Source organism: Apiospora aurea (assembly GCF_038362705.1).
Source record: "Apiospora aurea strain CBS 24483 chromosome Unknown utg000001l_segment0_segment0, whole genome shotgun sequence".
Lineage (NCBI taxonomy): Eukaryota > Fungi > Ascomycota > Sordariomycetes > Amphisphaeriales > Apiosporaceae > Apiospora > Apiospora aurea.
In genome coordinates, this window is record NW_027117388.1 from 1,343,430 (window position 1) to 1,365,299 (window position 21,870).

At 48.8% G+C, this 21,870-nt stretch overlaps 6 protein-coding genes across 6 annotated transcripts; 1 reads left to right on the top strand and 5 right to left on the bottom strand.

The window, feature by feature from the left end:
* Positions 1-557: 557 nt before the first annotated feature.
* PG986_000428 (uncharacterized protein) lies at positions 558-2,852 on the bottom strand (the record flags this gene model as incomplete). Its single annotated transcript, XM_066836650.1, has 6 exons — positions 558-1,207; positions 1,271-1,539; positions 1,589-1,757; positions 1,879-1,916; positions 1,974-2,651; positions 2,800-2,852. The coding sequence occupies 6 exons, from the start codon at positions 2,850-2,852 to the stop codon at positions 558-560; spliced, it is 1,857 nt and encodes a 618-aa protein (XP_066705543.1).
* A 1,030-nt stretch (positions 2,853-3,882) lies between these two features.
* On the top strand, positions 3,883-5,249 carry PG986_000429 (uncharacterized protein; the record flags this gene model as incomplete). Its single annotated transcript, XM_066836651.1, has 5 exons — positions 3,883-4,094; positions 4,203-4,367; positions 4,515-4,710; positions 4,827-5,157; positions 5,218-5,249. 5 exons carry the CDS (start codon positions 3,883-3,885, stop codon positions 5,247-5,249), a joined length of 936 nt encoding a protein of 311 aa, XP_066705544.1.
* A 364-nt stretch (positions 5,250-5,613) lies between these two features.
* On the bottom strand, positions 5,614-6,557 carry PG986_000430 (uncharacterized protein; the record flags this gene model as incomplete). The annotated part of the gene is made up of 5 exons (XM_066836652.1): positions 5,614-5,877; positions 5,934-6,095; positions 6,169-6,222; positions 6,279-6,349; positions 6,485-6,557. 5 exons carry the CDS (start codon positions 6,555-6,557, stop codon positions 5,614-5,616), a joined length of 624 nt encoding a protein of 207 aa, XP_066705545.1.
* A 1,636-nt stretch (positions 6,558-8,193) lies between these two features.
* PG986_000431 (40S ribosomal protein eS1) lies at positions 8,194-9,415 on the bottom strand (the record flags this gene model as incomplete). The annotated part of the gene is made up of 5 exons (XM_066836653.1): positions 8,194-8,337; positions 8,402-8,903; positions 8,969-8,994; positions 9,078-9,162; positions 9,402-9,415. The coding sequence occupies 5 exons, from the start codon at positions 9,413-9,415 to the stop codon at positions 8,194-8,196; spliced, it is 771 nt and encodes a 256-aa protein (XP_066705546.1).
* A 1,136-nt stretch (positions 9,416-10,551) lies between these two features.
* On the bottom strand, positions 10,552-11,049 carry PG986_000432 (uncharacterized protein; the record flags this gene model as incomplete). The annotated part of the gene is made up of 2 exons (XM_066836654.1): positions 10,552-10,643; positions 10,716-11,049. The coding sequence occupies 2 exons, from the start codon at positions 11,047-11,049 to the stop codon at positions 10,552-10,554; spliced, it is 426 nt and encodes a 141-aa protein (XP_066705547.1).
* A 2,566-nt stretch (positions 11,050-13,615) lies between these two features.
* Positions 13,616-16,707, bottom strand: PG986_000433 (GTP cyclohydrolase II; the record flags this gene model as incomplete). Its single annotated transcript, XM_066836655.1, has 15 exons — positions 13,616-13,731; positions 13,937-14,022; positions 14,191-14,220; positions 14,296-14,466; positions 14,591-14,865; positions 15,000-15,082; positions 15,143-15,185; positions 15,258-15,313; positions 15,370-15,409; positions 15,463-15,532; positions 15,581-15,662; positions 15,777-15,916; positions 15,986-16,129; positions 16,173-16,295; positions 16,391-16,707. 15 exons carry the CDS (start codon positions 16,705-16,707, stop codon positions 13,616-13,618), a joined length of 1,776 nt encoding a protein of 591 aa, XP_066705548.1.
* Between the last annotated feature and the right edge of the window lie 5,163 nt (positions 16,708-21,870).

Below are 21,870 nucleotides of genomic sequence, written 5' to 3' on the forward strand. Positions count from 1 at the left end.
TGCCAAGCTTTTCCTCGCTCCCGTCCGTAAGAGATGAGGTTAACAACCCCTCGTGTAACCGACGCCCCTTCGAAGCATGGACGAATGAGAATGCAACAGGTCATAAGCGAGCATTAGGTAGGTACCTGAGTTTAGATATCCCGGCGAATGAGCATGTCGTGCGGTTAGGCACTCGACGTCTATAGGACAGCTCAAATGCCTGTCTCGTCGCAGGCTATTTTGGTTCCCTTACTCGTTGATCGCATGAATACTCAAGTCGCCATGGCGCCATTTTGTGTAGCAAGGCACAGGCTGCTGTTAAGTGGTCTATTTTCCTCTTGCCTACAAACCCGCACGGAGACGACGATAGTCGGCGTCAGTCCATTTAGATTCGGGCGTAGGCTTGCGCCTCACAAGCCACTTCCTCCCTTATGAGGGGCCAGGAAAGATTTGGCTATCATGCGAACATCCTGAGCTGAAGAGGTTGGGAAAAGCACCTACACTATGATACAACTCAGTGAGAGATCTAAAACAGGATGAAATATGGTAGCACCATATTCCCGTAGACAACCTTAGTCTCAGCTGCCTTCCCAAGTGAGAAACATCTCAGACAACCAATTGTCCTCCATCGACTCCATCAGCATCGTATCCACCGAGTGATGCCCGCCCGGCAGACCACCTCCTGCTCCTGCTCCTGCTCCTGCCCCTGGCTGTCCGCCAGCGCCGCCGCCAGGCGCCATGTTACTACCCCCAGCCGCACCCCCTGCCTCCCCCGAGATCTGGTCGAGCGCGGCGCGCCACGTGGGCATGGTCAGCCGCAGCGCGGCCCCGGCCCGCTTGAACAGGTCGCCCTCCGAGTCCGCGTTGTCGATGCCGGCGACCTGGTGTGCCTGCTCGAACTTGGCCGCCGCCTGCTCGAGGTAGTAGACGATGTCGGCCTCCTTGCGCGCCGCCGCCCGGTCCCAGCCCGGGTCCTCGAGCAGCAGGAGCCGGTAGAGCACCTTCATCGTGCACGCGAAGTGGAACAGGATCGACGAGCAGCACATGGGGATCGAAGAAGCGTCCAGCACGCGGAAGTTGTCCAGGTACGACTTGGTAGCCTGCAGGCACGCGTGTAGGTACTCGATGCGCCGGTACTCGAAACCGGAGTAGACCGACGGCGGCTGGTGAGACACGGCCAGTTCGTAGATCAAAATCCGGGTGCTTTGGATGTTTGTAATGACCACATCTGTTCGGCCAAGTCAGCAACACAACATATTCTCTGTAGAGATGGAAGCATATGTCTGCTCACCGTTTTGTAGCACTTCAGGAGAAAACCCTTCTTTCACCTGCTGGAGCGAATCCAGAAACGCCTTGACAAGAAGATATGGCGGGGCGGCTTTCTCTCGATCTTCAGGCCCCTTAAACTGACGGGACACATCTTCCGACACCTTTCCGATCTTCGCGAGAGCTATGAGAACTTCATCGGCAGGCGTCTCGCGGCTTTCGGCCAATTTAGTCATGCAATCCGACAGGGGCGGCGACCATTGAACGACATCAAACTTCATGAACGAACATATGCTGGAGAGATTAGCAGAGCTCTTTGGGTCTAAACAGGCTGGGCGCTTACTTTGTGCAAATGATAAAACATGCAAGGAGTGCCCTACGCGTCTCATTGCTAGGAGGTGGGATATTAAGACCCTTCGGCCCATTGCGCCAGGTATACGCCGTGAAGCAATTCATGTATGGGTGCGCTATCATGTCTTCTCGCGCGGGTCTGGTGATGCGAAGATCGAAAGCTACAGATATCGCCATATTGCACATGGCTGTACGGAGGCAAGGGTTAGCCATAGCAACCAAGACGGGGTCTTTATTACCCCTGCTTTGCAAGTATCCAGGTTCGACGACGAATTGACTTACTACACAGGAAAGGTTTCCCATATGAGAAATACGCACACCTTGAACGTATCGTTAGCACTGTCCTTCGCTACCTCTGCAGCAGGTTTGACACTTACCATCCAAGAAATACCAAGAGACCTTGGAGCATGTCAAGGTCACGATCACAGTCGACAATCGTTTTCCTGGCAATTGTCTGCCGTATCCTGTCCGCAAGAACATTCTGTTCTTTAACAGACCGAGAGCAGACGGCCCGGATGACCAGCCACAGAAAGGGGCGCTCGCGCCAAAGGTCCTGAGCCGTCATCTCGGGCGGGAGGTAGAGGATCGGGAAGTGACGGAGCCTTTTCGTGCGAAAGGTCTGGAGGACCACCTCCGCCTCGGCGCACGAAAGGCCTCCGATATCAGCCCCATCTGTCAGAGATTCAGGGGTGTCGTAGGAGGAGGCATTGTGAGGCGGCGGCCCCGAGCCTCGCAAGCCTGAGACCTCCGGGCCGGGCATAGGACAGGACGGAAGGCCTGCTGCGGGCAGTCCATTACCGGTGCAGCTGAGTCCGACATCTGGTTCCGCGGACGCTGATGGTGGCCATGGCTGTGAGGCAGGCGAGCTTACGGTTGTCCGGCCGCTGCCGCCCAGGTCGGTCAATGCTTTGGCAGCATTTTGCGACTGCAGTAACGAGACCAGATCGTCCAGCTTCTCCTCAATACGGGCACGTTTTGAGGTCGAAGCCTGGTTCTTGGGCTTGCGTTTCCGCACATTTGGGGCTGGAGTACACTCTTTCTTCAGCCGCTGGCATCTAAAGGGTGGGTATTATTAGATCTCGTGATAGTAGTAGGTAGTGTATAGAGATAACAGTGAGTATCGCCCACCTTTCGCAGACACCACTACTCTGTGGTATACATCGGCATTTCGCGTGCGAACAGTTGCTACAGGCTTGTCCGTACGGAACCGACTGCGTTTGTTTGCTGGATTGGGGCGGGATGGGCACGGGGTCCATGGTGTGTGTACAACGGTCAGCCCGTCGGGCTTGTCACTAGGAGTAGCTCAAGGCCGTGTCGTGCGGGATCCAAAGCCCGTGTACCGGCACTCGACAGGACAGGCTAAAGGACTCGGCACCAAGAGCAACCAAACAAAGGCAGCCCGTTGGTCTCTTGGGGATGAGGGTGTCTTGTCCTATAAAGCGGAGTTGAGTCAAAGTGCTTCAAACCCGGCCGTTCCGTAAGCTGGAATCTTCAGCTACGGGATTCGCTTCAGCGTTCAGCCGAGACTCCGTTCGGTAAGGCTTAGGCTTAGGCTTAGGCTTAGGCTTAGGCAGCCTCCACTTCCACACAGGCCCAACCCACATGTACGAACCTTACTGCTTACCTCCCTGCCCTGCCTGTCGCGAGTCTCAACGGGATAGGTATTCGCCAAGTGCTTCTTCGTCCGAAGTGATTCCCAGAAAACGCCACGCTGAAGAAAAGCAAGGACGATGTTGAAGTCTATTCAAATTGGATCCCGAATACATCTCACCATGGGCTGAAGTAAGCACTTCCTGAGTATATTCGTATGGCCAACGAGCATACCGCAGCTGCACGTCGACGTCAACGGCGTCCCTGATCGCATGCTTTGCGAAACCAATGCTCACAACTTTTTGTACATGTCGACAAATTGCCGGCTCAGTAAAGGTCTTACATGGGCATCGATTTCCGATATCGAATTCCCGCTGTGCTACCGGCAGCCCTCCATCGCAGCAGCAAACGCTAGCTGGGATGACGTCGATAGGTCCGCTCCGAGCTCGGCACTAGCCGGAATCCCTCAAATTTGAAGCTCTGCCAACGGCGGCATTGGCGATGGACCCGCCCCGGCAAAAACTTCACGATCGCACTCGACTAGGGGGGCGCGCTTCGCTTCGCATGTACTATTCTCTAAGCCTTCTTCAGTTCATAACTCGCGTGCGGAATTTTCCTTCTGCCCCTCCCGGTGCCCATTGATTTGAGCACCAGAAGCGCCTGCTGCAGGACACGGAGCCGCCCCCTTCCACAACCATGTCCCGCCTCTACACCTCCGCCGCTTTCCGGATAGCAAGGCTCTCCTCCCGGCCGACCTTCTCCATCCGACAATACTCGTCCGGCTCCCGGCTGACCCTGGCCTACGACCACCATGCACCCTCCAAAGACGGCCGCGATGCGAACGACTCGCCCATCATCGTCATGCACGGGCTGTTCGGGTCCAAGAAGAACAACCGGGGTATAAGCAAGTGCGTATAGTCAACAGAACGGCTGGCCACCCCATGAACCCGGGGTGGCGAGTACGAGAAACAAAGGCAGAGATACGGCGCGTTGACACGGAAGCCTTCTTCTTACAGGGTTCTGGCGCGCGACCTCAACCGCCATGTATTCGCCATCGACCTGCGCAACCACGGCGAATCGCCCCATGACCACAAGCACGACTACTCGGCGATGGCGGAGGACGTCGCCGGCTTCATCGAGGAACACAAGTTGAAGCAACCGACTCTGCTGGGCCACTCAATGTAGGTTGTGCCATCCGCCCGTCCGTCCCCCAAAGCGACAACTTACCGCGGCGCCGCTCTCTACGAGAAATACAACAAGACTTTCAAGAAGAAGGGGAAAGAGAATCAGAGGAACATAATAAAGTCTGACTTGTCCAAACATAACAGGGGAGCCAAGGCCGCCATGGCACTCGCGCTCGCGCAGCCGAGCCTGGTCCGCGATATCGTGTCCGTGGACAACGCGCCTGTCAACGCCATCCTCGAGAGCAGCTTCGGCAAGTACGTGCAAGGCATGAAGCGGATCGAGGAGGCGGGCGTGACGAAGCAGAGCGAGGCCGACAAGATCCTACAAGACTACGAAAAGGTTCGTTCCAACAATATTGCATAAGCCCTACACAGAATTACGCCCGGGGAATGAAAGGAAGAAGAAACGGCCTTCGGGAACCAAGACTGACCTAACGACGACACCAACCACTACAGGAACTCCCCGTCCGCCAATTCCTCCTCGGCAACCTGCACCGGCCCGAACCCAGCGACCCCAAGCAAAAGTTCCGCGTCCCCCTCGGCATCCTCGGCCGCCAGCTCGACCAGATGGGTGGCTTCCCCTTCACCGACCCGGAGCGCGCCCGCTTCGAGCGCCCCGCCCTCTTCGTCCGCGGCACCCAGAGCAAGTACGTGCCCGACGAGGTCATCCCCTTGATCGGCCGCTTCTTCCCGTGCTTCAAGCTCGTCGACATCGACGCCGGCCACTGGCTCATCTCGGAGAAGCCCGAGGAGTTCTTGAAAGGTAAGCAGGTTCTGTGTTTGACATGTATATATATACCCTTCTCGCTACACTCAGCTTGCTAACACAAGCTTTACCTGACTTTAGCTGTAACCGAGTTCCTTGAGCCGAAGGACTAGACTCTGGTGTAGATCATCAAGGAGACGCATTCCCTGGATAGAATGAAGGCTTTGGCACAATGGCTGCAGCATACCATTCGCGGCATCTGTGCTGAGCCAGACGACGATGGGACCGATAGAGGCATACGATAGACAAAAGTTGCATTCTTCTTTCTTAGAGGGTGATATACCCAGCTATATAACATAGACGCTCGCGCGAGAAAAGGGGGGACGCCCTATTGTGTATATACCATAACGCCTAACCCCAAGCCATGCCACCATAAACAACTAGAGTGATGCTTCAATGTTCCATTCCCCATGCATCCGTTGGTGAGATACCCGAACCACTGCTAAACCGCAATAAACAAGGTCGTGATGTGGCCGCTTAGCAAGGGCAGGCCGAAGAATAGTCAGAACCCAGGTTGCCGATGTTCAAGGTTGTGTTATTGGATCTCGGTGCTGCGCCTGCTAGCAGGTCGGGCTTCTGCACAATCTGGTCCACGACCTCCACAAAGGGCCTCTTGATGTTCTCCTTCGTCTTGGCGCTGACTTCGCAGAACAGGGCCCCGTTCGCTTCAGCAAAGGCCTGGCCCTCCTCAAACGTTACTGCACGGCCACCTCCGGCCACTTTGTCAAGTTTGCTTCCCACCTGAAGATTTCGGTCAGCCTGGCGTTGCCTTGCCCGTTTTAACGTTGGTGGCTTACTAGATAGAGAACTGCGTTGGGGGCCGCGTTTGATTTGGCTTCATCTATCCACTTCTCCATACCGACAAAGCTGGCTCTGCTGGAGATGTCGTATACTAGAATCACACCATGTGCTCCTCTGTAGTAACTTGTGGATAGAGTACGGAATCTCTCTTGCCCGGCCTGGAGGTCTCATCAGTGGCTTGCTCTTTACTAGGGGTTGGCTGTTATGTCAGATCTCATAGGGCAAACCCACCGTATCAAATACGTTCAGTCTGTACGCCTTTCCGCGGACAGCCAAGTGTTTTGACTATGTAATCAATCAGGTCAGTAAGGTTTCACGTTGCTTGCCTGGAGGTGTCTCACCTTGAAGTCAATGCCTATTGTGGCAGTGGATGATTCGGGATCAAACTGGTCGTCGCAGTATCTGAGCAATACTGTGATGGTCTCTAGTCAGCCTTCGCAGCCCCGGGGATGTTCAGACGAATGTGGGCCCATGAAGATGCCGTCATTTGGGCACGCCGCAAATGAACGAATGCAAAGGGGTCGGACGGGTAGTGAATGGGACGTACAAGCACTCTTCCCGGCGCCGGATGGGCCGATGATTAGCACCTTGAGCACAGGAATCGTATCCTCGGAAGCCATGGTGACGATATGATTTTGGTGGATGTAGCGGTGATGCGAACGGAATATCCAAGACCCATGCGATGAAAGAAGGAGGAGTGGCGAGCTTCAACAATAACGACTGACTGGCAAGCCGGGAAAAAAGGCCCAAGAAACAGGACTGGTATATTAATAACAACAACAACACCAGCAGCAGCAGCAGCAGCACATTGACCCGGGACAGCTTCCGTAAGTTTTGAGCACTGGAGCTATATGGAACAGTCAAAGAAGGTCGCCAGGCCCGGTGCTAGGGAATGGAGCTAGGAACCAGGGCGCTGTTAGTAAGGATGCGTTGTTGGCGGTGGGAATGATTATTGCCAGACGGGAACGTGCGAGAGATGGCTTTTATTCCATGGCCTAAATGCAGACTAGGCCGTTGAGTTGGCTGGCTTCGCACGTTACAGGTGAAGATGGTGGATGGAGCAGGTATTCAGGTGTGCAAGAGCGGACTTGCGGGGAGAGTCGAGATTTCTCTGGTAGTGAGTGAGTGAGTGAGTGAGTGAGTGAGTGGTGGAATCCGATCGTTCCAAGGAGTCTGTGCTTTCCGGGCTGGGCTGAGCTGGGGTTTCTCAGGTGGTCAGGTCAGTAGGGCCAAGGCTGATCCGTATCAAGGTTTCGAGGTGTTATTAGAGGGGTGGAAAGCCTTCTAGATGGAAAAAGCGACGCGGGTCTAGGTCGCCCTAACACTGATCAAGGAGAGGATGCGAGGGGAGCAGGTATGTAGTATGGATGTACGTGCGAGAATAAAGGCGCAGGCCTCGTTTTTTGTTGATCTGGTGCTTCTGTAAGTGCAGCTTAGGTCGCAGGCCGTCACTTGCCCGTTTCTTGTCTACAGGGGGCGCTCAACCAAGCTTCAGAGTTTAAGCCAAGTAGCAGCACCTCAAAGGACAGCAGTAAAACAGATGTGGAGATGAGGAGTAATAAATCAAACGATAGGATCGTGATCAAGAAGGTAGACAAAACAAAGAGAGCGGCATCTCGACTGAGTGTGCTGTCTGTTGTTAGTCAGGCAGCATGTCGGGGGCCGTGAAGGGTGAAGGGTTGGCATGACGTGGGGGAGCTACACCCGATAAGTTGCATGCCATCCTGATAGGCTGACTGAGCATGAGCATGATGATATCCATGCACACATGACCAGTGTCCCTGATATGGTGATATGGTAGCACCTGGCAAATATTCCTTTCACGCGTCACAAAAATATGCCAGTATGCTATGTAGTTTTCAGGCTTCACCATGGCACATTCGGCTCGGTATTGCAACGTCTGGACAGCTTAAGTTGTGGGAGTTTTTTTCTTTGTCTTTCCGTACTTCGTCAACCATCTCGGCCATGCGTGCACATTCATTACTTTTTGGTATCCCGGCAAAGACATGGCCAGCATCGCATACCCCTTTGGCTCCGCGGGCTTCTCTTGCCCATCGTCATATTGCAGAAAAAGAACCATGAATTCATGAAAAGCTGACCGTCCCATTTTTATCGGCTGAGAGGCAGCCTCTCTACATGCGCTGCTATCCTTAGCTGCGCCCGATGCAAATCAGAAGTGAGACCGTAATGCCATTTGCAGAAAACCCTCACGCCGTTCCATGTCCAGAGAGATTGTCACAATCGCTATGTGTGCCTTTACACCTCCTCAAGGACACGCTCCTTGAACTCCCGCTCAACCTTCTGGCCGTCCTCGTTGGTGGTCGACTCGCCGTGCAGCGTCATCAGGGCACCAAGGTCGAACTTGGGCTGCTTGAGCAGCTTGACCTTGCGGATGTGCACCTAGAACACAAAATGTCAGTATATAGCTTCTCATGGCCCAGGACCTGTCGGCGAGGAAACCCACGTTTTGCAGGGGGTAGATGCCCTGGGTAGACTTCTCGATCTCACGGCCGATAACCTCGGGGATGAGCTTGGAGACCAGCTGCTGCAGAGTGCAGCTGGCGGCCTCGCGCTGGATGATCTCGATCATCTTCTTGCGGATGGCACGGATTTGGGAAGAGGCGGCGTAGGTGGTCTTCTTGATCTGGTTGGGCCGACGCTTGGTGAAAGCGATGGCGAAGAGGCGGAGGAGGTACTCATCGGTGGTCTTGACGGTGACGTTGGCCTCAATCAGAGACTGCCACTTTCGCACCAGCGAGCGCAGCTTGTCGGAGGTGAAGTCCAGGCCGTGGAAGTTGGTCAGGCAGTTCTTGCCCTGGACCTCGTCGACTCGGAGCTTAACCTTGCGGAACGAGTGGTCCTCATCCTTCTGGAGATCGGCCAGGGAGACCTCAACGATGCGACCCTTCAGGGCATCGTTGGCGTTCTTCAGACCGGTGGTACGGTTGACCAGAGTCTTACCGACACTATAGAGCACAAAAGGGTTAGATATGCCTTCAGCTAGCGATCGAGCAGGGAGCGGAAATCGTACTCTCGGACGTTGAAGGGAGCGGGGGCCTATTGATATCAAGTTAGCAAAACTGTACTGGCACGTATTTGCAGGAAGTCCTTGGCAGGAGTTTCCTCTTTGCCGTACGCACCTTGAGGCCGAACCAGTCCTTGCGGGAGAAGGGGTCCACGGTCTTCTTCTTGAGACCCTTCTTGCCCTTTGACAATCTCTTGTTCCTATTGAATGCCCGTGGTTAGCCCTCGAACATCCCCCAAAAACGAACCATCGGAACGCGTTCTGCTGCGAGGCGTTGGGAAGACGGGCTAAGGATGAGCGTAATGCAAGGGTGCCATGTGCGCATTTGTCGAAGTCGAGTTTGCTGCTTGGTCGAGATATGCCATGTATCGGATTGGGAACGACAACGCCTCCGCGAGGCATTGAACGGGTGCTTTAATGAAATAATCGGTAGACTCACTTTCCCACAGCCATGATTGCGATCGGATGTGTAGCCGCGCAATGCTATTTGGTGTTGAGGTGAGGACTGTCGTCGTTTGGTGGTGGTTTTTTGTCGTGAACTTCTTGCACCAAGTCTGGGCCCTGGAAAAGAGGAAAATCTGGTGGTGCACTTGATTAATTGTGCGGGAAAAGGATTCCGGTGGAGTAGGGCTTGTTGTGGCTAGTGTGGCGCAACTTGGAAAAAATAATGGTGTGTGGCTCTTGCTGGCCCGGCTCAGCTTATGTGATAGCAGCAGCGGTCGGGGACGGGACTTTGAGGTTTAGGTGGGTACTGGTGACATCCTTTGGGGATGATCTTGTCCAGCTTCAGGATGTATTCCAAGGACGAGGCGAACGCCCGGTCAAGAGATCAGCAATTGAATGACATGGATCAAGTGTCACAGTATAGTTACTCCTAGTATATAAAGACCTCTATGTATCTCAATGAAGCGGAAGTTTCGTTTGCCTTTACTTTCACTTCATTTGCTTCCGTCTCATTGCTCTCTGTATTTGTATATCTCAGCCCAATCCTTTTGTACAAGTCTTTGGGCTAGTCACCATTGGCACTACTATACACTGCTACAAGATGCACTCAGTCACTTCACTCAAAACACCTTCAAGAGTCCATCATTATAGCAAGTCTTTATAATGTATCGATGGAAAGGCTCAGCAAGCCTGTAATGGTGTATCTGATTCTCCTTGCCCCGAAACGATGAGGTGGTACGCATTTGTAAAGCAGGTAGGTCAACCCACGAAATATCCATTTCGTTCGACCCAAACCCAAAAACCCTGTACCTGTACGCGGCGCGCACGCAAAACCTCCCAGTTGTCCAGCCCAATGCAAATGCTCGAGAACTCCCAAAAACTCCCATTGCTTTCGCTTCCAATGCCATGCTCCTTCCCAATATCCCGCACGAAACTTTCATTACACCTCATTATTCATTACTCGTGGGGAGCTATAACCGCAGCAGCAACAACCTTCCGGGGGCGGAGAAGAAGAAGAGCCGAGCCCCTAACGTTAGGGCCGGCTTGCCATGAGAACACGAGCAGGTTCATCACCAACGAAACTCGCACTCAGCAGCACGCGGCCCAATCGAGACCAGCATCGCCATGGTGGTGTCTGGTTGCTTTCATGTTGCGCTGTCAAAGGACTTGTCTTCGTCCTGGTTCTCCACATCCCAAGTGTCAAAGCTCGGGAAACTGAAGTAGCCTCCTGAGGAGTCTGTGCATTTTGGGGTCAGTACCATTCCATTTTGCCTTCCAGAAGGATTCGAAAGGGGGAGGAGCAACCTACATCCATTGCTCTGCATCAGCTCCCTGTCCAAGTGATAGGCCGCCTTGTCGCTCGCGTCGGTGCCAAAGCTTCTCGTCGAAGTTGGCGAGGAGCTCAGCTGGAAGTTGCTGGCGGCGGCATTGGAGACGGCGACGCGGCTAAGCAGATCCGTTGCCCGTTGACAAGAATTGGGGCTTGTCATGACGCCCTTGCAGGCACTGGAAGTGGTGATAGATGGTTCGGTTGCACAGGCACGCAAAAGTCTTGGGCGTCGTCGGCTGCTGCTTCTCTCTGTTGGCCGCGGCGAAGAGTCCCTGCTGCGAAGGCCATGTGCGTCGGAAGGTGGGCTAGCCATTTTGTATGTGGGTTTCTGGTTGGTTGATTTGGTAGGCTGGTAATTCCTTTTGCTGGTGTATAGGTAGGTATGTCTGTCTCGATCTCTCTCCTTGGTACAGACACGCAGTTGCACTCAAGTGAGGTGTGGTGTTGAAGTTGGTAAAAATGAAGAAATTCAAAGTAAACAATCAACAACCGGAAAAGAATTACACGAGACAAGATGAAGGTTGAGAAAAAGGGCTCTTTAGAGTTGGGAAAGGCAGTAACCGTCCCAAAGTTAAGTCGACATGGCGGCTGCATCCGCAAACACCGCCAGGCCCCGTTTTCCAGACAGTCACCCAGTCACCCCCCCTCTCCTCGTCCTTACCGCAGTTGCAAGCCAGGCACCACTGGGGACCGAAAGGGGACAAGGGCAGCCCAGGGGAACCACTACACGCACCATCGGCTCCCAGACCCGCGCAAACAGTTATTAGTGGGACGCCCAGTACAGTGCCACATGTCATCCAAACGGGGATTCGAACGATGTGGTGTGCGCTGTATGGTGTTCCGGCCCTTTTGGGCGTACATTGGCCTGCAGCAAACTGGCTGCCCAACCTAGCCAACACCCTGCGAGAACTGCAGGCTGGGGTGGGTTTAATGGGATGCGAAAAGTGGACACGGGGCTGCACGTTTGTATGTTGTTACGTGCGCCTCGACTTAGAAGACAGAGAGAGAAAGAAAGAAAAAAAGCGTTGCTTACGGCCTACCAGGTGGTTACATCGGGACTGCTTCTGGCCCTTTTTTCTTTTCCCCTGCTGTCTCTTGCGTCTTGCCTGGCTGGCAGTAGAAGACGTTGTTGTCGTTGTCGTCGTGTCTCTTCCCACCCAAACAACCAACCATCTTTCGAGCTTATCAGCCCCCTCGTCCAACCACTGGCGGAGGCTTCCGGGTGGTGTGGAGCCGTCTTCCCCCGTATTAAACGGGAAAGTCTTGTTCCAGCCATCCTTGTCTTTTCCATTCAATACTTTATCAAAGATCCTCCTCCTGCACCACCACCCACCACCCCCTAATGGCTAGGCCCAGACGCTGTCGTATCATGCTGAATACGCGGTCAGCAATGCATAGGAGAAAACCACCCTCCTCCATCGGTTACGTCTACGTGCATCCATCCCATCCACGGCGCGTTCGGCAAAGGGCCCAGAGCACCGGTGACTGGGAAGACTCGGGGGGCGTGGCTGGTCGTGGCCCCGATCAAGTCTTCGATTGTGCTTCCAGTAAGGGCGGGGGAGATGAATTCTGGTAATGGTGATGTGATGGAGGGGAAAAGAAGGGGGGCACAATCGCCGAACGCGACGCCACCCTGGGCTGCTTGGGCTTGGTAGAAGACGACGTTGTTTTTCTGGAACGGCCGTTGACTTCTTCTTTTGCTCCACGCCTCAGCCGCCCATATAATTACGTCCGTTACACATTGTTCATGCTGGGAAAAATAAAAAAAACCCCAATGCTTCCGTCGGCCCCATATGCCCGAACCGAAAGTTTGTCAGACAAGCACACTCGGCGGCAATGCTCTCCCAAAACCCAAAAGCATCCGCTGTGATGCAGGCAACGGACGCAACCCGAAACCAAGCAATCGATGCTTTGGTTCTATGGTGACTGGGCTGGGCGTGGTGCACATTGGCTTGTGTTGCTTCCTGGTTGCTACCGCCACCGACGTTGCTGCTGTAATGGTATGGTATGCATCACAGCATATGCATAGCCAGCCCTGTCTACATCCTACAAACCTGCTTTCCATTAGTCTCCTATCTACCGGATTGCTGTGATGGGAACGGGCAAATGCGGCCGTGGCAGAAAATCAGAAACACGGGGCTGTTTGAGGCATTATGGGGTAACTAACTCCATCACTGCAAATCTTTTTTTTTTTTGACTCCTCAATCAATATGCATGCGCGGCAAGCTCCATTTGCTGCCTCTCATCCTGCACGGCATTTCCTGCACTGCACTTCGGGGTAGGGCAAGATCACAAGGCTTTTGTGCTTTCGCAGCGCAGCAAGATGCCGAAAGGCGTGGGGTAGGGAGGTAAAGCAAGCGATGTACGGACGGAGGCGATTTTTCTTCTCTTCTCTTTTCCCCTCAAACGCAGCCCCTGCAGCTCGAGAGCTAGAGCTACTGCCGAGGCGAATCAACTGGCTGGCTGTTTATGCTGGTCGATCATGGTTTATTGCTTCGACGACACGATGATGATTTTGATATGTTATAAGCTGAGTTGGCATCTGTCGTGGTGGTTGCTCTTCTTCCTTGATGCAAGAGCATATCAAGGTGGCCAATGCCTTATTGCACACTTCAACCCCAATCAATTCATGTAACGATTCGCATTCAGTAGCTACGAAGATCCAACCTTACTCTCATTCGCAGTATATCTTAGTTTCAAACTGCATAGGTGGTGGCCCAAAGGCTCGTCCCGAGATCATCCCCCTCCTTCTTCCCCTCCTCTCCCCTGAAAGGCGGCCCAGGAATTGCTCAGTGGTCGAGGCTGCGTTGGTGTTAGTCAGACCGTTTCTCCACACCGGAGAGGAAGCGTAGACAAAGCAGGGCGGGAAATGTTCAAGTTCATGTTTGGGGACTGGATTGGGAGGGTGTTGAAGGCCGAACGTACTCTTCCCACATGCGACCCTGCACAGCTTTCAACTCGTCCTCTGTCATTCGGTGGCCACTTGTAAAGTACCCTAGTGATTGAGAATTAATTCATTCTCGTTAGCGTTTGTTTTCTTCTCTTCTTCCCGATGCCTGGCAGGCGGAAACACGGAGATCGACAGTCCTTCATCCGTCTCCGCCCCCCCAAACGGCAAGGAGCTGCCGCATGTGTGTATGCGCGGGTAACGGCCCTGCCAAGTTGTCTCTGGGAGATGTACGAAAGCGAGGGACACTTACCGGCAGTAATCTTAGCGTCGATCTCAACGCGCGAATCCTCGGGGATCAGCTCATTAGGCAATTCTACGCGCTCGTGGATGGGAATTCTACATCAGACATGCATTAGATGGATGGTGTTGTCTTGGTGTTTGTGTACCCAGCTAAGCTCCGGGAGCTGCAGGCTAGAAGAGGGGACGGTTGTTCGGTCGATCAGCTGAAGGAGACGCCGCAGCTGCGATTGGCTTGCTGCTACGGGTTTGCTTTGCTTTGCTTACCCTTGGCCTACGATGGCGTCGTGTTTCATGCTAGAGAGCGCTGTTAGTCATGCTTGGGCACGCAGAAAGGAGAACCCGAGACCACTGTGGAAGGACAAGACTCACTTGCTCATGCTGAGCATGCGGTCAATCTTCTTGATACCCAACCAGTGGAGGATATCAGGCATGAGAGCTTGGAATCGCATGTCCTTGACGCCGGCGATGTTCTCGGTACGTTTGAAGTAGTCGGAGGCTCGGTCTTCTCCGCGCTTTCTGGCATTGTAGACCACTGATATGCTGTGTGATTAGCCCTTACTGCAAAACCACAAATCCTCCCAAGACATGCATGTCTTGCGCAGCTCGAAAGCCACAGCCAATATGCAATCGATAGATTCAGGAACATGGGTCCGGGGAAACATACGATACTGTGTCGTGCGAGTTAGTCTGGCTGTTGTTGCCTTCCTTCTTGGGCATTCCGCCAAGCCACTTGTACGGAGCCCCAAGAGCGGCCAAGGACGTCTTGGAAGATAGCAAACTCACCTTGGTCACTTCACCAAGAGCTCGGCCCTCTTTTCTAAAGTAGATGACTACTCCGCTCCCGCCGTTCTGGGCTTCCTTGACGGCCTCCTCGATGCCGAAGATCAAATACGGCCGACAAGTGCAGATGTCGGAGCCGAACACATCGCTGCCGTTACACTAGAGCGGGTGAAACTGGTCTTAGCACACATGCACACCATGATCCTGGTATCCATCTTCTCTCAGGTAGTCCCGGCTGAAAGCTTCCATCGGAAATCGAAAAGGGGCATCCCTAACGGACGGGAATTACTTACTTCGTCGTGAACACGCAGTGCCAATCGACTCTTCTCGTCCGACATTTTAGCGGGGTCACCGAAGCAGTATACGGTCAGACCACCTGATACCTGGTGTTAGTGTACATGATTCTCGGAGCATCAGGAAAACAGGTGTTGCTCACCGATTGGTGGCAAGAATGTCTTAATGTCATTGCGCGTGATCAACTGGTGGTTTTTGTCCCTTAGTTAGCCCTCCGATATCCCAGGTATGTTTTGTTGCGTACTTTAGATACTTACCTCTGGGTAGCTGCCACCAGTGTGCTCGAAAAGGGACCGTCGAAGAACACCCTCGTCTTACACGGTCAGTCAGCATCCCACTCAGTTCTTGATGGCTTCCAGTGACACGTACCAATACCGAAACGCTCGGCGACACCCGGAAGATACCACACCTGTGCCATGTAAGCCTCATGTTCGCAACATCAACTAGATCAACGACACTTACGGGTTCCACGGCAAATTTCGTGACGGCGAGTTCACCAGACGAGTTCAAGCAGACTTTACCATCTGGTACCCTATCCATGTGTGAGAATGTTCAACACGTTGCAGAGCGGAACACTTACAGTCTGCCTGCACGAACGCTGTCTTCTAACTCTGGCAGCTGGTAATCATCAGCTCTGAAGCGTCTCCTCAAGTGCAGATGGGCTACTTGCCTTCATATGAGCCTTGGTAATTGCGATGGTCGGTCTTATGTCGACTGAAGGCTTGTGTCAGTCTTTTTTCCCCGATCGTCTACTATTGTCTTTGGGGTCATCTCACCGTTCTCATTCTTGATTGTATCTGCGAACAGCCATGGGGCAAGGTGACCCCATGGATCCATGGCCACAATCTTCTTCTTGTCGCCCCATTGCGGAAAGGGGCCAATGTTGGCGGCTGGCTCAGTGTTGGTGAAATCCGGCCTAAGCAATAGGATCAGCTCACGATCCCAAACCTCAAGGTGTCCTGAAACACCAAGATGCCTCCCTTACATGTGGTTGATGTCAAGCTGCTTGCTTGCTAGGGCAAGAGCGAAGTATATCGAATAGGAGCCTCCATGCGCTACACGAGAAGATGAGTACTGGCATAATCGGAGCTGTGAGTCGTTGATTCTTACCTCCAACGGCTGCATAATACTTTGTCAGTGCCACTGTATCCGTCTAAGAATTTCGAGGTTACTCACCGTTGCGCTTTCCGATTGTGGACGAGGCTCGAGATACCACCACCGGTCCTCGCTCCTTGGGATCCGCAGCACCCCATTTGAGCGGAATGGGGTCAATGCCGATTTGCTTGGGGTATGTTCTGTGATCCAAAAAGCAAATAAGCAACGGTCTCCGCAGTCTCCGTCCCTGCATACGCATCAGGGCTTCACGTCGACAGATACAGGAAGAGCCTACGTGAGAATGATCCTGGAGGTGAAGCCCGACTTTTGCGCCTCCAACGCTGCTTTGGCGGCGGCAGACATTGGGGTCTCGGCACCTTCGGCACGCTCCGTAGCGGGCGGGGGCAACGGGCTTGAAGTGAGGTCCTTCACGGCGACCGGGGTCGGTGTAGACTTGCCGTCCGCGGGATCCGGGCTGGGCGGCGCGATCTGGTTCACGCGGTGGGTGAGGGACTCGACGCCCTTCTGCATCTGGCCCTGCACCTGCTGAATCGACTTGAGCGCCTCCAGTACATCACTCATGCTGGCACTGCTCGCCGAGTCCGATGCCATCTTTGCGAGATTTCAGAAAAGAGTCGGTGTGGGTTGAGTTAGGTAGCTTGAGGTGCAGTGAACAAATCACGGTAGGTAGGTTTGGTATGTAGACCGGGGGAACCGAGGCGAGGGTGAGCGGATTATGTGATATCAAACCGCGGTGGCAGATGGAATGGTTGATCAAGCAACAAGAAGACGAGGAAGGCACAACAGTTTGGTAAAATAGTAGTAGGCAATGGCAGCAGTTTCTTTTCTTCTAACCTTAGCAGCGCGGCCAACGAGAGTGCGAGACAGGTGAGCAGAGCAGGGAAATGCAGTTGTAGGTGTAGAACGAGCAAGTACTGCGCGTTGCCAGCGAATGCCGGAGCTTCCAAGTAGATACCCGACTTGGCTCCAGTTGCTGATAGGCAAAGGGGAGGGAGTGTCCTGCGTCGTGCGTCTTGTTACCTGATGGCTTGGGACTACATATGTGCTTGGGCCCACACTAAGACAACTAGTCGCGCCAGAGTATTGGCCTCCTGATACACTGAATACATTAATCAGTTTGGGCCGCCTCCTATGTAGGAGAGTAGATAGTTTGAGGCGTTTTCCCCAAGGCACGGCTTACGGTATCCGTGGACGTATGCTTCTACCGAGGTGATACTGACACATAGGTTCAGGCACGGGATCGTCGAGCGGTGGAGACACCGCCTGTATCCGTCGGCCAGGTGGGAGAGAATCCGGGGTCTAGCCGGACACTGTAGATGTCGTAGGTATCTGTTCGGACGTAGCATTGGCCTATGAAACCGGGCAGAGATGTGTTGATGTGCCAACACCCAACTTGGGCACCTGAAAGGGTGGCATAAATGAGTGGCAGGAATGTACCTTGCAGCTCCTCCTATTGACGTCTTGGGCCGGCCCCAGCGGGGAACTCCGCGCCTGACTATACCTAGGTATATACCCACTGGCATCGGATAGCTGCCGATGAGGGGTGAGGATGCCTTCTTAGCTGCTTGATAGCCCAGAGAGTCCTCATGAGCTTATTAGAGAAGCATAAAACTGGGGAGTTGCTAATCTCCTTATCTTTATTACCTACAATGCTTCTCTAATAAGAGTTATAAAACAGACAGCACCCTGCAAAAAGAGATGCCAATGCCAATGCCGTGTAATTGAATATGGCTTAGGTTCATATCAACTACCCCGCCATCCCACCTCGACGAGCTCGATAAGGGTGAGCGAGTATTAGTAAATGTTAAGGGTGTGGCTAAGGTTTAATAGTAGTAGCACGTATAGCTCTTAAGGTTAATAAAAGCTAGTTTAACACTAAGTATTAATATTAACCTTTATATTAAATCGGCCTTTTTAATTAAATAAGGTAATTATAATTTTTTTTACTTTTATTATTAATTAAATATATTAATTTATTTCTTTTTTTATTAAAATAATATTTTATTTTATTATAACGTGGTTTATTATTAAGTTAATTATATTACTTCGTTAATTATTAACTTAATTAATACTTTTTATTAAACTTTAACACGTTTTATTTTTATAATTATAATGCTTGATTTTTTACGAATAAATAAGCTCGAATTAATAATTTAAGTAACGTAAAACCTTATAAAACCTATTAATTAAAAAGCTATTACGAAAGCCTTCGGCGTTTTATAATTAACGATTAGTAATGAATTAAACGGTCGAATTTCACGACGCGAAATCCAGTATTTATAATAAAAATTAATATTAATTAAAAAAATACTTCGAAATTATATAGTTAAATTAAATACTTAGAAAATACCTCTTAGTATTATTAATATAAAAAATATAATTAATCTCTTTACCGCGTCGTGTAATAGTAAACGCGTTAATAAATATTAAATTAACCGCTTTATTAATTATAATTTAAACTTTAAAACTCGAATAAACCGTTAATACGATTATTAAAAGGCTTTTTATAAAAATCTAAGTATTATTTCTAGTTAGTTCGCGTTAATTACGAATATTAAAACTAAATAACGTGGTTTACCACTAAGTCGATTATATTACTTCGCCGGTTATTCGAATATACACCTATTTTACGATTTTTAAAAAGCGTGCATTTCGATGAATTTTTAATTAATTTTAATCGGGGTTTAAAAATTTTAATATTAATTATATAATTTATTTTAGTAAAATTTCTTAAATTTTTTAATTATTTAGTTTAAAGAGTTAAATATTTTCGTTAATAATCTTATATTTCGCCTTTATATTCGCGACTAGTATAAACTAAATAAAAATAACTTTAAAATCTTTATAAAAAAGCCTTCTAGTAATTATACCGACGATTTATTTTAATCTTTAAATTCGGGTTATAATTAATAAAGCGCTTAATTTAATATTTACCGACGCGGTCGCCGTTACGCGACGTAGTAAAGAGATTAACGTGGTTTACCACTACGCGACGCATATTATTTAGCGACGCACCTTTACTATTTCTCGACCTTTTTATATAAATTAATTTAATTATAACGCTTAAAATTAATTAAAACTATTCGCTATCCGATTTCTCGCTTAATTTTATATTTTTTTTATATATTCGCGTATTATAACCTGTTTCGCCGTAAATATTATAACGCTTTTTACCGGTCGCCTTTCGTTTCGACGAACCTTTATTTTTATTTTTATCGGGCGCTAAACGCTTCTTTTTTACTTTTTCGTCCTGTAGCTGCTAAGATTTTTTAATAATAAGGGCTTTTTTAAACTAAACTCGCGATTTTTTAACTCTTCGGCGCTTAAAAAGTGCTAAATTAGCCTCCTTTAGTATATATATTTTATTACGTATAAAGGTTATTTTATAAGCTATTTTAGTTATATTTTTCGCTATTTAGTTTACCGTATTTAAAATCGGCGTTAGAGAGCTTCTTTAATAGGTAGACACCCTTTTATTAATATAAATAAAGTGTTTAGTTATTTATTAAGGGTTAGACGGCGTTTAAGGGTCGTAGGTACTAGCCGTTCCTAGACAGGATAGGTTAAGTGTAAACGTTTAAAGACGTATATTTAGTTTATTAATTGCCTCGTTAAGGTTATAAGGTACTAAATTAAATACGTTAAATCTAGATTTAATATTAGCTTCCGTAAAAATAGTAAAATACGCGGCTTTAAAAGCGATAAAGAACTCGAGCTTAATAATATAGTTTATAAAAGCCTTAATAAATAGCTTAATTTTTTCGAATAAACACGCTTTAAAAGCGAATAAAATATTATATTAAAAAATTAAAGTAAATGCGATAAATAAAGAGATATATTAATAATAATAATATCGTTATTTTAGTAGTATACTTCGAATTCGGTCGAAATATAGTTCTCGTAGCCGTCGAAAATTAAAAAGCGGTAGCGACCTTTCGTTTACGATCTAGTATATTTATCGAAATACTTAATCTAGTTTAAGCTTATTTCGTTATTAGTTTAGCTATTAAAAGTCGGTTTAATTATTTAATTGCCCGGTAAATCGGTTTCGCGGGATTAGTTTACGAGGTAATATTAATTTTAAACGATTAAAAACGGCGGAATATATTAACTTTACGAATTAATATATTTAATCGCCGTTACTTATTCTCGATTATTAAGCTAAACCGATTTCGCTTTTCTACGCCGCTCGGCGCGTATTACGACGAGTATTAACTCGATTATACTTATTATAAAGCCGGTTTCGTTGAAATTCTAGATATTTTCGTCGACGATCCCGTATTTCGCTTTTATATTCGCGACTAGCGTAAACTAAGTAGAAATAATTTTAGAATTTTCGTAAAAAGCCCTTTAATAATCGTACCGACGATTTATTTTAATCTTTAAGTCCGGATTACGGTTAATAAAGCGCTTAATTTAATATTTATTAACGCGGTCGCCGCCGCGTAACGTAATAAAGAGATTAGCTATATTTTTCATATTAACGAAATCGGGAGGCATCCCTTAAATATTTAAATTAATTATATATTTATAAAGTACCTCTTTTTTAATTAGATTTATTTTACGTCGTTTCGGTCGGATTTCGCGTTCGAAAGTTCGGCCGTAAATTCGATAGCGTAAAATTAATTCGGGTATATTATAAGCTTTTATTATTATTTTTTAATTTATTTAATTCGGTCCGTTTCATATCGCTTAAATTATTAAAACTATCCGATCTTTTTAGGATTAATTAGGCATTATAGTTGTGGAGGTATTACGCGTTAAAGTTTAATTATATTAAAATTAAATTAAGGTGCGTCGCTAAGTAATATACGTCGCGTAGTGGTAAACCACGTTAGCTATATTTTCTATATTAATAAAATCGGGAGGTATCCTTTAAATATTTAAATTAATTATATATATATAAAGTACTTTTTTTAATTAAATCTATTTTATATCGTTTCGGTTATATTTCGTGTTTTAAAATTTAACCGTAAATTCGATAATATAAAATTAATTCGGGTATATTATAAACTTCTATTATTACTCTTTAATTTATTTAATTCGGTTCGTTTTATATCGCTTAAATTATTAAAACTATCCGATCTTTTTAGGATTAATTAAGCATTATAATTATAAAAATATTACGCGTTAAAGTTTAATTATATTAAAATTAAATTTAAGTACGTCGCTAAGTAATATACGTTATATAATAGTAAACTATATTAATATTTTTAACGTTAATTTTAATAGGTTTTTTATATAATAATTTTATTTTAATTAAGCTTTTATTTAAACTTAAATATTTTTTTTAAAGTTTAAATTAAAGCTATAAAAAACTATTAAAAAGGTTAATATTAACCTTATAAAACTTTTTTAATATAATAAAAAATGTAAAAAAATATACTACTATATTACTGGCAACCCCCCACCGCTTAAGCCTTAAAGCTGCACGCGTGCTGCCTCTATTTCCGACACGGTGTAAGTGTAGGTGCTTGCTTTGTTCACCGAACAAGAGGTCTTGGGTTTCTTTGCACCCACCTGCCGGAGCTGCTCAGCGGAGAAAGGAAGAGGATGAGGAATGCCGATATGCAGAAAGGAAAAATGTCAATTAACATGCGCTGGAATTGAATATATATAAAGACTTTGACTTGAACGCTGTGAATGCACCAAGTGTTGTTTAGGTGCACAATTGACGTTGCATGAAGATTTTGTGCACATACAACATCAGTGGATCGCTGACTTCATCCCGTCTGCCAAACGCCATTAAGCGGC